The following is a 14,385-nucleotide window of genomic DNA, read 5'->3' on the forward strand; positions in this document are numbered from 1 at the left end:
TAACCCCTAGTCGACACAACTGGCAAAACAAGTGGTGAACGGGATAAGAAGCGAACAGTGATATGTTAAAAAATAGCAAACAAAGCAAAATGATCACTAATTACTAAATAAAATGACAGTTTCAGTACAGGCATCGTTATATTACATGCACGCAAATATCTCACCACGCGAAAAAGATAAGCCAGGGACACCGTGCGACACTGGTTACGACGCATGCGCATTGTGGCGTTTTTCTTTTTCTTTTTTTTAATATGGACCCCACCCCTCAAAAACACTGGACTTGGCGTCCGCTCAGCACGGTCATATGGCAAGAAAAATTGTCCAGAAATAGCTTCTAGGAGGTAAACACTGCCTCTCCCATACAGCTAGAAAGAACTTTGGAAGATTATAATTTACTAGACGACATATTAGTCGTGATTGAAATGATGACGTTCTACAAGAGGCAGGTACTTACTTAATAGGGTGAATTGAGAAAACGCACAAACGCACAACACATATAATGAACAACTACTAAGACGAACTTTCTTTCCTTTTGTATCTTTATAGATATGTCAAGACGTCAAATCAAATGGCTGGACACGCAAGTTCGACAACGAAGCCAAGTGTCCTTATGCCTTCAAAGGGGACCAGTGGGTCGGCTACGAAGATGAGGAAAGCGTTGCTAACAAGGTAATTTAGCACAGAAACTGCCGTCAACTAAGTTCGCTGAACTTCATTTCTATTTTCTGTGTCAATGCTATAAGAGATGTAGTCGCAGAAAACATTTAGTTGGTTAAAATCACGTCCCAATTTTTCTCTATTTCGTAAGAAGGTGCGCTAACAAATTGCCAAAATTGAAACAATACTAGCACCGCCAACTTACGCTGCGAAACTGACGCAAGGCTTAAAAGCGACAATACTTTCATGGGATTTCTTTAATTCTTTCCGCATTTTATTTTTGAAATCGAAGTGAACCTCGAGCTTCCGTAATGCTTAGAAAATTCTTATATAATTTACGCATAAGTCACTGCGATGGTTCAGTCACTGCTGCATTGTGCCTGATGAACACGACAGAGGACGCGGGTTTGATTTCTGGGCACGGAGATGCAATTCTGATGCTGGCTGCATGCGAGAAACCTCTGTTTAGTGCTTGAGTCACACGTTAACAAATCCCAGACCGTCTAAATTTACATCTTTCTTTTTGCACATGAATGATTGAATCTGACCATTTGAACCACGCGCAAGTTAAGTAATTGGATGATTAGTTTATATTATCACTGCTTGGCGCTCTTTGGCCATACATGGCTTTTGCGCCCGTAAATTCTACTCAGCGTCAATTAGTTCATATACAATGACGACAAAGCGACACCCCAAACATTGCATTAATAGGGATTAATACGTGAAATTTTAAGTTTACAATACTTAACTTCATCGGGAAGAAAATTTTGTGCATGCTGACACCGAAGGCATACGTATAACAAGGTACCCACCTTAGCTACAACCTCATGTGTAACAGTAGTGCTACCTATAAAAAAGAGCACCGAGGTGTAGTTGACGTCCTCTCCATGCGCAACTGTTTTTTAAAATTATTTTTGACTTACCCTTGTCACGCCTTCATTACCTTTGAGTAACGTCCGATGGCGCATATTTGGAGAATACAAACAGTACCAGCTTTATGACTTAGCAGTAAGCAACAAAGACACGTCCCTTCGAGCCTATTCACAACACTTAGTGCCAATACTGTACCACAACATTCAAACATATCATAGCCTGGATATAACCGTTGAAAACATAAACTGCATAATAGATGTGCATAAATATAATTAAAATCTTATCATTGAGCACTGGTCTTTGTTACAGATGGACTTCATCTTACGCGAGAAATATCGCGGAGTCATGGTGTTCAACAATGACCTGGATGACTTCCGCGGGGTGTGCGGTCCCAAGAACCCCCTCATGACGGTCATCTTCAACAAGGTCGGAGAGAAGGCGCTCAGAGAGATCAGGGCCAACCAGATACGGTCCACGCCTAACTGAAGCAACCTGCCTAATGCCTAATATTTATGTTTCACTCATCCATTACTGTTTTCACTGCTAGCAATACTTGACATATACATGGTAAGTATTGATAAAAATGACAAAAAAATAAAAAACACGTACCCTCGTTGCGCTGTGTTTGTAGAGACAGTGGACTGTGCACCGTAATAATAATGACATGACTACGACAACAAATGAAACGATCTCTTGTTTGCAATAAAACTTAGGTTGGGCCTAGTTGGCCCATAACTCTAAAGTGAAAGATTAAGCACAAACCAGGAGGGACCTCAAAGAAGAGATGCAGTGCTTGCTCATTTCTGCTTTGTGGTTCGTCCTTGTTTGCCCTGACACGACACGTTATATAAAGCTGACTTTCACCATGTGATTATGATACGCCGAAGTAGGGGCCAGTTGATTCATTTTAACGTGTTCCTTAAAGTAAAGCGGTGTTTTTTACGGGCGAAGCTCCTAAAGCCGTGGCTCTGTCCCTCCTAGCTCGTACGTGACCGCCTTTGTTGCGCGTATGTGCCAGTGGTGATGGCAACGAAGCAGCGCGAGTGTTCTTGGCCCAGCGCAGGGGCGAAGAAGACGTTGCAGTTCTTTCTCTGATCGATAAAGCGTGTTTGTTTGTCGTGCTCCGTGTCCTCGTCGATCCCACGTCGTTACACTGGTGGAGGTGCGGGGTAAGCTTCATGCTTGGCACTCCATCGCGGAGCCGACAATCGAGCCCGGAATCGCCACCACGCGTCGAAACACCGGTCCACCGATTCAGTCGCCGTCTGCTATCGCCGTCATGACCGTGTGCCTCGCACCCAACCTGTCTATCGGGGACGTCAAGTCGTTTATAGACGCAGTGTTACGTGACTACGACAACAAGTACAAGAACCATCCGTTTGTGCTGGTTGGGGACTTCAACGTGGACCTCATTGCCAATGACTGGATCGTGCAGCACATGCTTTCCAAATACGCACTCAGATGTATCCATATGCAACCTACCACGATCCGAGGGACGTGCATAGACTTAGTGTTTGCAAACTTCCCACTGCAGCCAGTACAAGAACCTCTTTCGCTTCATTTCACGGACCATAAAGCCGTCATAATGAAGGGACCTCGCAATCCAGCCGCCATGACAACGACGAAATGAAAATAACAAACGAAGAAACGAAACAACAAACGAACAAGAACAAAATAAAAGTTGATTTTGTATAATATACGCACAGTCTTACGTCTTTCTAATGATGTAATGGGCTAACTTTCATGGGAGAGTTACGGTTTACCGATGATCTCCCCCTCTCGAGCTTCGCCCACTTATCATCATTCATTCCGTGGATATGGCGTGATTTTTTTTACTTCGCTCCCGATTTATGTATCTTTATTTTTGTAAATGAATCGAACACATATTCTTTTTTTTTTTGAAAACTATATAAAAATATTACTTTATTCAGTGAAAACAAGTTCATTTCACCAGCTGTCTCTTACCTGTAAAAGTCCTTCTGGTATGCTAGCTCAGAAAACCACTTTTCTTACTACTTCGAACACGTGTATGCCCCATCCAGATGTACAGTGTGTGAGGGAAGATTTCTTGATGATAACAGTTACAAGTACTGATTGAAAACGTAATGTCGTCTTCGCATTCCACTAAATGTCTCGATCCGCTAAGTGGCTGTACGAGCTTCGCAAAACAAAAATAGGAGCCCATGATAGCCCCCTCCCTTCAAGATGGGGAGGGGGGAGATAAGGAGGATAGGGGGAGGAGCGAACGAATACCAGCCTTCATGCGTCACGACGGCGTCGCTTGAGTTGCTGGCGAGTCGCACGCGTCTTGGCAGGCGCATGCGCCCCCGAGGAGCACGGCGACACATGCTCCAAAGCCGGTTGTGCAACACTAGAAGATAGCCTCTATACCGCTCTCCTCACTGCACGTGTCAGCCGCTACGACGCGCAAAGCAAAAACGAAAGATAACTTCATGAAGCGCGTAGTGTTTACGGCAGTTAAAGTGTTTTTAAATCAGCGCGGCTACTTTCTTTGAAAGTGTTATTAGGGGGTGTTTGGATGCTGTCACTATAAACTTGGAGTTCTGGTCAATGAAATTGTACCCTTTAGAGCTGTCACTGGCTGGATAGAATGGAACATTGAAGCATGGGGCTTCCGCAGAGGAATGCACCAGTCCTGACAAAGTGTGCAAACACTGACGCTTCTGATGAGCAATCTTCTGCGATCAACCCTACCGGTGAGCAGAGGTAACAATTTTTCACGTGCCTTGTAATGATATTGTACGCATGTACTAGCACGTAAATTACTCAGCATGACAATATGAAGGTTTTTGCTTTTTGTGTATAGTTATTTTCTCAAGACTTGCGACATCACGCCCCGACGGACAAGATATGCCACTGCTACTTCATACGGGCACTGCATACAGCATGCTTACGTGTTCAGAACAGAGCGAGCAGCTTTGTCTAACTCAACTTGCGAAGCATTAGAGCAAGAAACGTTGTACGCGGCGACATTACGAGTCTGGTAACGCTGCCAAGGACTTCAAGTATTTTGAGGAAGACCGTGCTTTGAAAACTTCGCCTAAATCAAGCATAGGCTCTCGTGTACGAGACACACTTATTTCAACATAATTATGCATCTTTATTAGAGCTTTATTTTAATTTTAATGAGCTTGACATTATCAGCTCCACATACCACTTTTCTTAATGTGATTCACTTAACTATGAGAACCATGTCCTGTAATTCAATCTTAAATCTACAGCACGATGATCAAAAAAGAAGAGAAGAGTTAGAATAGACATGAAATAGCGTTGGCGTACTAGTTTTACAGCGCGCAAGCTCAGGCTTTAAGATCACTGCGTTACGCAACAGAAAACAAGCAAAATCGCACCCGATCGGCCCTCCGATTATAACCGACATCAAACACATCAAGTGTCTAAAATTTGCACTTACTTATCGCAAAGACACAAACAAGAAGCCTGTACGGCATGGGCGTCCCCTGGAAAACATATTGTCCAGTTACGTGATCATTCTGTCAGTGACACGTAGAATTAAAAAAATACGTTCATCATTACATGAAAGGGCATAGTGTAGAACTTACTCTAATTGATGTCGTGTAATACCTTGGCTTCGGAATAGCTGTGGTACATAGTTACCCACAATGCAACTAGCGCCTCGGTGTTTCCATGTATATCGTCGAGGGTTACGCGCTGTGCTCTTAGTAACATAGTAACAATAGGATACCCAGTTTCAAATGGTAAATTAGAGCTTGTCAAAAAATTGTCTCATTCACAGTCGCACAAACACATGTCATCGTGAAGCAGCTATCCGCCTATAACTCTGAATACATAACGGAGAACAGAAACCCTTCACGGAATACAGTAAAAACAGGCTTATTTCAAATATTAAAATTCCCTCAAGCGGTCATCCATCGCCTACACCAGAGCAAGATTGAAATTTCAAGACTACGAGAACGTTCTGACGTCCAGAAGGAAACCTGCTGCAAGAGGCCCACCATCACCAAGGCTACAAGACATTTACCTCATAGCGACAGGCTTTGTTTCAATTTCATAATAAAAACTTACTCGTACAATTGGCCGTCATCCAGACAGTAAAGCTTAAATCCATGCTAAGCAGGAATCAAAGTCAAAGCCTGTGTGCTTTTATTTGAATGACAGGCCTTCCCTAAATAAACGTCTGAAAATTCAATGATCAACGCTTGGTGCCAGGAAAACTTAAGACTAGAACAGAAAAGAAAGCGAGCTCGAGCGAGAAACATGCAGGAACGCCTGAGGCGAACAAGTCTCTTCGAAACGCCTTGACGTTGTGTTCCGTGCAGGCAAAACATCGTGGTTTGGCTGGCGACGGCGCATGAGCGTCTGAGACACACAGAGCTTGCCTACGCTTGAAAGCCGGTTGTGCAACTTAAGACGGGGTAATCGCCACCGGCGCCGCTGCTGCCGCACGTGTCAGCTGGCTTCGTTCAGCGACTATGAAGTCACTGCCGCTGTCTCCGAGCAAAAAAAATAGGAGCCGTAGAAAGAAACGGCCACTCGTCGGTGTCTGCGGCTATCGTTTAAATGTATAGAGCATCTCCAAGTTGGCTCTCACGGCTCGTTTACTCGTTGTTTTGGTGAGCGTGAACGCAACGGGGTAACAACTTTGTGGCTGCGCGGTTCTACAAGGACAAACGCAATCTATCCGCTTCGGAACATGCGAGAAGTGTTGCGAGGATTCCTGGACTCTTTCCTGCGCAATCTTGAGAGCATAGAAAACACTCGGCGTCATCGTGTTGCGCTGCTGATTCTCCTGCTCGCCGCCCTTCAACAACCGGCGTCAGCGGTGACCAGTGGTAATGTATGTTTACTCAGCGCGAAGAAAACTGATGAGCGAATGTCTGCCTACAGAGACGGCGAGGAGCGTGTGAATGCGGACCTGGGTTATCTTTGCCCTTCACACAAAGGCAGGCGACATATTTCATGCGTGAAGGCACCAAAGCGATAGATTTCGCATAGTTTTCTTCCTGACAGAAACGACTTTGGCAGTAAGGCACCCTGAAGTAAAGGATATTGTAGCACTTCTTTTGAGTTAATCTGATCACGCATAAAATAGGTTCACCAGTACAATTGAGTCAACAAACCGGGTCCTATAGCATGTTTGCAGCTGCTTTGTTCATGATGCGCTTAAAAAATGCTGGCTCTGAGTATGATTTCGTTCGCTCTCAAAGCGAAGGTCTACTTTAATACCACTGACGTGCTTAACTAAGCTTAATATACGTATACTTCTCAACGACTGCATTTAAACTCATCGTAACGGCTGGTCATTGTGACCACAACGGGACAATAAGCTGTGATATACGCTGTCCTTTTGACATGTTTAAACAGCATTCTACAAGAAAGTGGGCCTGAACGTTATAGTCCGTTGGCTGATTCCACATTGTGATGTATCAACAGTTTATCAAGCTTTGACAAGTAAATCATTTCATTGCGCACGTCCTAGAAAGCCTACTATAGCAGAATCATTCGTCTATTGTAACTTTCACGCAAAGCATGGCAAACTGTACTTTTGATAGCCCTATTGACTGATTGATAAATATATAAGTTTATCAAATGACTTCGAACCACATACTCTTAATGCTGTATTTTTCAGGCTCACCGAGCGCGACAGGAATCATCTTTAATGAGTAGACTGGAGTAACGTATGAATAAATGGCATCTGCCCGCATTCAGAACAGAGATGTCGAAGCATAAAACCTCGCTCTAGAAAACAACCATCGTTGACTGTGCGTTAATGGAGGTCATTGCCTTCATCGGAAGGAACGAGCGTCTATCCATTAGTGTTCGGCTTGTAGACAGTTCTGAGAAAAACTTAAGTGCATCCCTATAGAGTTTCCAACTATCAGCACTTGTTGCGCTGTAGTGCTGAGCAAGTTCCAGTAGCTTCTTCTTTCTCAAACTGCGTTTACAGTATCGTTGATGTTGTTATTTTCTTCGGAAAGGTCAAGCTGCAGCTCGATATGAACCTCACAAAGACGTACTGTCAAATTTCCTATAACCGCGTTACTGGACTCTCATTTCTTTAGCGCCCATACAAGGTGTATGATGTGGTGCGGTGTGGGGTGTTTCTTGTCTATTTACTTCTTTTTTTTTTCAAGCGACTGGTTTTAGTCACCCTTAAGCAGAATGTAACAAGGCTACACCTTTTTATCGCTATGTATGAGTGGTTTTTTTATATGCCTACGTGAATAAAAGTAATGTTTGAGCAGTGTTTATGTAGTCAGAGAAACAGAGATCGCAGGATTGATCACTCTAAATATTTCTCTCATAGTCTAAACAACTAGCTAGTTATCCGGTGCTTTGCAAAATAAACAAAATTGTCTGGTGAAACTGCGTAATGAATGCAGCACACGTGATCAGCGTGGTAAATTTTGCTTATCTACTATATACGCATACATTTTGAAACCGTGTTGTTGATGTTGAAAACAAAGAAACAATCTCGGAATCTTTGGCCTCAGCCTATTCTTGTACAGCTGTTCTCCTGGCTATTAGCGAAAATTCTGGGATGAGGTAGCATGCGAAACTAAAACAAGAAAAAATTATCAACTGTAACAGAATTATTAGAGTAATTTATGTTCCGCCACTAAAACGCCACCTGAAAACAAACAGTGGTTGCATAGCACCGTACCGCTTTACCAAACAATATAAGGACTCGCTTCAAACCCGCAATGTAGCTGTAGCTTCGTTGAACGTTGCAAACTAACTAAAGGACATTGCGATAAAGTTATCTCAAAGGGACACTAAAATGAAACACTAAACCAAACACTAAACACTAAACGAGTCATTCTTTAAAAATTAAAACTTTACTGTCGCTGATTTCGCCATCACAAGTTTGTTACTAGCGGAGAAAAGATAGGTCTACTTTCATTTTGAACTTCGTGCCGATACTCTAGCACCTGAATGTCGGTGTAAGGTCACAGATCACAGGCTTGCTTTTCATCTTTTGGCCGCATTAGCACGGCGAAATTTCTTGAAACATGCAATGCTAAGTCCTTGGCTCCCACAGAAAACAAGTGAACTCATTTCGATCGGTGAGTAATTATGTAGTCCTCAGCAGACGTTGTTAAAATCTGTGACGTCACGGCGAGTTGGTGCGGGAACCTGAATTCGACGTCGCCACCGGTATTTTCGTTTAGCGCGTTTCTTCCCTTGCCAAGCGTTTTCTCCGTGCAAGTATGGTGTGTTTGTTATTGTGAAATGATGATTTAATAACGAGAATTTTTTTATTATTTACGGTCCCTTTAAATGTTTCCTCCACCTGTTTATTCGCAACGGCAGGCCGTGATGCCGTTGAAGGAGTCACGATTCCTCGTAACAAGTTCGAAGTTCCTGTGGTGTGCTACTACTACGGCTGGGCCAGCCAGCGTCCAAGTCCGGCAAACTACAGCATAGAAGATGTACCGCTGGACATGTGCACGTTTGTCGTCCTTGCCTTCGCTGGCATCGACAACGAGACCTTCGAGATTAAAAGCATGATTCCAGAATACGAAGAGGATGAACGTAAGTCTCACTTCCACGTCTTATGGGCTTTGTATTGCGAGAAGGTGGAGCGGTGGCGATGCGACGAAGAGCGGGAAATGTTACGAATGTGTTTACACTAAAACCTGATTCCCTTCTTTGGCGCAAAACATCCCGTGCATCCTTCATACAGGTGTACCTCCGTAAAGTTCGCGAATTACCGTAGTGATACCCCGATCTCATGGCATAAATTCACGATTTCATAACGCACGATGAATCACAATATTTATAAATAATCATGACGTGTTATGAAAAACACTGGGATAGTCACGATACGGTTACACAAAAAATTATATTCGCTTCAGGGCTTACGCATATGCCATCATAACACCATGAAAACTTCTAAAAATTTTCCAATAGAAATAACCGTAGACGCGCTACGGCCAGGCTACACATCAAGCAGCCAGCGTCTTGATCTTTATGTTATGGAATAAAGAGCAATAACTATATTTATTAGAGAGAGAGAATATGAATAAAAGGAAGGCAGGGAGGTTAACCAGGGCTGAGCCCGATAGGCTACCCTGCACTGGGGAAGGGGAAGAAAAGTTAGAGAGGAGGAGGGAAAACTGGCTGTTAGAGTTTACACGAACAAAATAGGGATGACAAGACGTGATAAGCAATGATTTTATCCTACTAAATCGCTCGTGTTATAAAGATGCCTTAAACCATCGAAAATAAAAGCAACGATTGCTTGTCATGGCACTTCTGATGCTGTGTACACACGCACGCTTCGCACTTGGTTATGTTGCAGGAAAGTACCTGGGCTTCACCGACCTCAAGAACCGTCACTTGTACCTGAAGACGATGCTGGCCGTCGGGGGTTGGGATCTGGGAGGCGAGGTGTTCTCGGACATGGTCAGCAGGCCTGAAAGACGGGCTGCGTTTGTCGAGAGTGCCGTCCGCTGGATGCGCGACCACGAATTTGACGGCCTCGAAATTTTGTGGAAATATCCCGGATACGAAAAGCGTGGCGGTAAGCCGCGGGACAAGCGCAACTTCGTGCTCTTGCTCAAGGTACTTATATAAATCACGGACAGGTCGGTTTTTTTGTTTTTTTTTCTGTGCATGACATTGCAAACAATGTACACTGAGTGCTGCTGTCACCGCAGTTTCCACGGCTTATATTACTGAGTGATTGCCGCTTTAGTTGGGCACGTATTGTCTGGAAGTCATCATGGAGTCGCTGGAGCAGCGGCATTGCTATTTTATCCCTTGATAGGAGAAAACATTGCTTTAGAATCGCGAACAAATCTTATCATTCATGACCACACGCACCTGAGGTAAATAATGAGCGAATAAATGCTTAGAGATGACAAATATGCTTCTGTGTCACAAATGCGCAGAGTAGCTCCCTTGTAAATCTGAAAGGAAGGACAGTCTTGTTTGTTTGTTTCTCAGCAGACAACATTTGCATGTTCAAATCTTGCGGGAGACTTCGTTCAAATGAAAGCTGGAGCGGCTGTTTCTACATATATATATATATATATATATATATATATATATATATATATATATATATATATATATATATATATATATATATATTGCACACGTTCGTCCAGTCCCGCCTTAAAACGACCGTGAGGCAACAACTGTTACTTTTACTGATAGGAGCATTGTTGCCATGCTAACTACTAGCGAACTTTTGCTATCAGAACGGGTTGTACAGCAGACTTGTTATGGTCGAGGTTTGCTGTTTGTCGTAGACAGAAATTTACCATCATCATGCACCGCCACTGCTCTCAATAACCGCCCACGCATTCTGTACAGATGGTTAACAAGAGAGGCTGAAACGTGCCCACTAGCGTTGCTATGACCCAGCCTTGCGCAACTTGGCGCAAGCTGCGCTAATTCTTTCATACCACGCGTGTTTGCAATGATGTTCCAGGAGCTGAAAGAAGCCTTCGCTAAATACCCCCTCTACTTGACGACGGCCGTTCCACTGGAAGAAAACTACCTTGATGGTGGATACGACATCGCAAACATGGAGAGGTGCGCAAAAGTTTGCAGGCTTTCGTGGATACAGGCAGTGGTTGGGTATTTGTGAAAATAAAATACCGAAAGGATAGAGGGGTGTGCGGCTTCCATGCGGCTGCTTAGACATCTTGAAGTGGTATAGACACTCGTAATGTACTTATATCACGTTTGTTGCTGACAAAAAAAATTCGTCTATGAATTACTAGTTAACTCGAGAACAGCTCGCGCAATATATAACCCATAGTTCCCAGTAATAAAATGCATATTAATTGGTGTTACGCAAAAATTATGCCGAGAACATGATGCGCAGTACACGAGAGCCGCCTATATTGGAGCTGTCGCAATCCATAGGCACCGTTGAACTAAACACCGTAATAGCACTGCTAGCTACCACAGCACAAGCTTCGTAGGAAAGCAAGAAAGTTTCGTCTTTATCAGTGGCGTAGCCAGGGAGGCACACCGGGCCCGTGCCTTCCTCGAAAGTGGACAGAGAACACAAAATGGCACTCGACCACACTCACCTGCCCGGACCCCACGTCTGATTAAGAACGTACCCCCCTCCCTCCCCCGAGCCAAATTTCTGCCTACGCCGCTGATCTTTGTCCTTTGCTGCGCACGCACGAGAAAATTTCTATAGAATTTACTTGAGCACGTCATAAAATCTTCGATAGCTACATAACGAATCCGAAAGAAAGTCCTAAATGTACGCGGCATCTGCCTACTTGTCATACTACTTTCTTGCTATAATTAGTAATGCAGAAGTATCCTTTCCACAACAAGCCATATATTCAGTAGAGATGGGCAGAAACTGAGCGAGAACGGATAATTTTAGGGGTAACATGCTTTCCGAATCTGTCTTATTTTTCAGATATGTCGACTGGTTCAATGTCCTTGCGTACGACCTCCGGGGTACCTGGAACCGGTTTACCGACGTACACAGCATATTATACAAAAGAAGAAATGACCCGCCATACTTCCAAGACCTTACCATTGTGAGTAGGCAAGTACACGAAAAGGGGGATGAACCTGCCAGACAACCGCTATGAAAATCTGACACATAACGCCTACTGCGAAAGAACAGAGACTACTTCATTGCATATTTATTTATTTATTTATTTATTTATTTATTTATTTATTTATTTATTTATTTATTTATTCCTGACTCTCGCACAACATGAGAATTCTTCATAATAGCTGCTATCGTAATGCTAACGCGTACTGCTTTTATTCCCCTCGTTTGTTTCAACACTACATTGTAATTACACAATGAATTACTCTAAGAAAACTATGTTTGTATCAACAAGAATACTACCCTGAGCTAGTTAGTTAATCTTCGACATACTGAATAACTGGAGCACACAACAAGGCACAAGAGTATATTTTTGTATTTCACCCCTGTTGATACCTGCGCGCTCGCGCTAAGCAGCAAAATGCTGAACCCTCTAAGCTACCGCGGCGCGTTTACCTTTACTAGCTGCAAACTACTAAGAGCCTAGAAATATATTTTGCAGTACACAACTAATCCTGCATCCGCAGCAACGTCGAGGATCTTTTGGAGAGAAGGTCCTCGAAAAATTTTACTTTGTTGTTGCCGCGTGCGCATTTCAGCGATGTACATTTCTTAAATCACTGCTTTCTTGTTCCCTTACGAAAATACAGAGACTGTCTACCCACAATCCACGCATACAGTCATTTACCAAGCTGCCCATTTATGCTGCGTTTTTCAAGACCACATTATTCAAAATGCGAAGGTTTTCCACTCCACCTATACCTTCAGTGAAGCTGACTCTTGGTACGATGGTTTTGTCTACTTGTGCCACTAGAAGCTTTAACGTTCGCAACGTCGTTACCTTATTAATTTCTATAGCTCGAACAGTCTGGCAAGTATTGTGTCTATCATTGCAGGCGCAGGGAATGAAACGGCTCGTCCGCATGGGCGCTCCGAAGCGGAAGCTGATGCTGGGCATCGCTTTCTACGGTCGATCGTACGTGCTTTTGGACGCCGGGGATCACGGAGTCAAGGCGCGCATCAAATTCGACGAGCAAGCCGAGGCGGGACCCTACGTTAATTCCACTGAACTGAAGGCTTACTACGAGGTAGTGCGAAAAGTGTGCCCTGTATTTCTGTGCTTATGAACAAAACTGTGCGGCTACCTATATGCAGGGCGTAAAGTTTCTTCCTTCGCTCAGGTGTGACCCAACCCCCATTTGCTGTATGTATGTATGTATGTATGTATGTATGTATGTATGTATGTATGTATGTATGTATGTATGTATGTATGTATGTATGTATGTATGTATGTATGTATGTATGTATGTATGTATGTATGTATGTATGTATGTATGTATGTATGTGTGTGTGTGTATGTATGTATGTATGTATGTATGTATGTATGTATGTATGTATGTATGTATGTATGTATGTGTGTGTGTGTGTGTGTATGTATGTATGTATGTATGTATGTATGTATGTATGTATGTATGTATGTATGTATGTATGTATGTATGTATGTATGTATGTGTGTGTGTGTATGTATGTATGTATGTATGTATGTATGTATGTATGTATGTATGCTTCCGATGGGCTATTGTCTTAAGGTAACTTTGAAAGCATCATGCTCTCGAAAGTGCAAGTCGGAGGCTCTTCTACTATGCAGCTTTATCGGCCGCGCTAAATCGCGATAAGTTGTTAAAATCATCTAAATGTTTTGTGTTGTCATAAGGGTAGCCGCTGAACATGCGTCATTGCTGCCTTTTATTTTCTTTCTTTTTATTGTGAGTAGATATGCATGGACCTCAAGAAGGGTGGCTGGACGCGTGAATTTGATAACGTAGCAAAGTGTCCTTATGCCTACAAGGGGGATCAATGGATTGGCTATGAAGATGAAGAAAGCGTAGGTCACAAGGTGAGTGTAAACGTCACAAGGCGCCGACTAACATTCCTGCTATTCTATGAGAAATGAAAGAGGTGTGCGATCAAGGAGCCTTGAGGTCATATGGGGCTGAGTCACATCGTTGAGTCATATTGGGTCACTTCATTGATTCTAACCATTAGAGTTGTTGATCAGCCATGCTAACTTGCAAATCGAAAGGTAAATTTTGAAGGCTTGTGTTTTTATTGGCTATTTCGAGGGAAAGTTGCCTGTTGCATATAACCTATAGATCGCAACCTTAAGTCTGCGTGATCTTTGGTATTATTTTCCTGTGCCTGTAACAAACCACCTCCTCAATTTCATTTTTATAAGGCGAAACTTTGGATGCCTCATCAAACGCGAATATTAACTGTCGGCGTTACGCGTCAGCATCATGACAGATCACCATGTG

At 43.2% G+C, this 14,385-nt stretch overlaps 1 protein-coding gene across 1 annotated transcript in view; it reads left to right on the forward strand.

Moving 5' to 3' along the window:
* The window catches only part of LOC125756124 (uncharacterized), a 145,690-nt gene that overhangs the window by 36,373 nt on the left and 94,932 nt on the right, over positions 1 to 14,385 (forward strand). Inside the window, exons 15-23 of the mRNA XM_049414206.1 lie at positions 547 to 669; positions 1,840 to 2,013; positions 6,050 to 6,362; positions 8,845 to 9,066; positions 9,836 to 10,098; positions 10,973 to 11,076; positions 11,930 to 12,053; positions 12,967 to 13,158; positions 13,845 to 13,967. Of these exons, the coding sequence (XP_049270163.1) occupies positions 547 to 669; positions 1,840 to 2,013; positions 6,050 to 6,362; positions 8,845 to 9,066; positions 9,836 to 10,098; positions 10,973 to 11,076; positions 11,930 to 12,053; positions 12,967 to 13,158; positions 13,845 to 13,967 (1,638 nt within the window). The remainder of the gene's footprint in view (positions 1 to 546; positions 670 to 1,839; positions 2,014 to 6,049; positions 6,363 to 8,844; positions 9,067 to 9,835; positions 10,099 to 10,972; positions 11,077 to 11,929; positions 12,054 to 12,966; positions 13,159 to 13,844; positions 13,968 to 14,385) is intronic.

Source organism: Rhipicephalus sanguineus, chromosome 3, assembly GCF_013339695.2.
Source record: "Rhipicephalus sanguineus isolate Rsan-2018 chromosome 3, BIME_Rsan_1.4, whole genome shotgun sequence".
Classification (NCBI taxonomy): domain Eukaryota; kingdom Metazoa; phylum Arthropoda; class Arachnida; order Ixodida; family Ixodidae; genus Rhipicephalus; species Rhipicephalus sanguineus.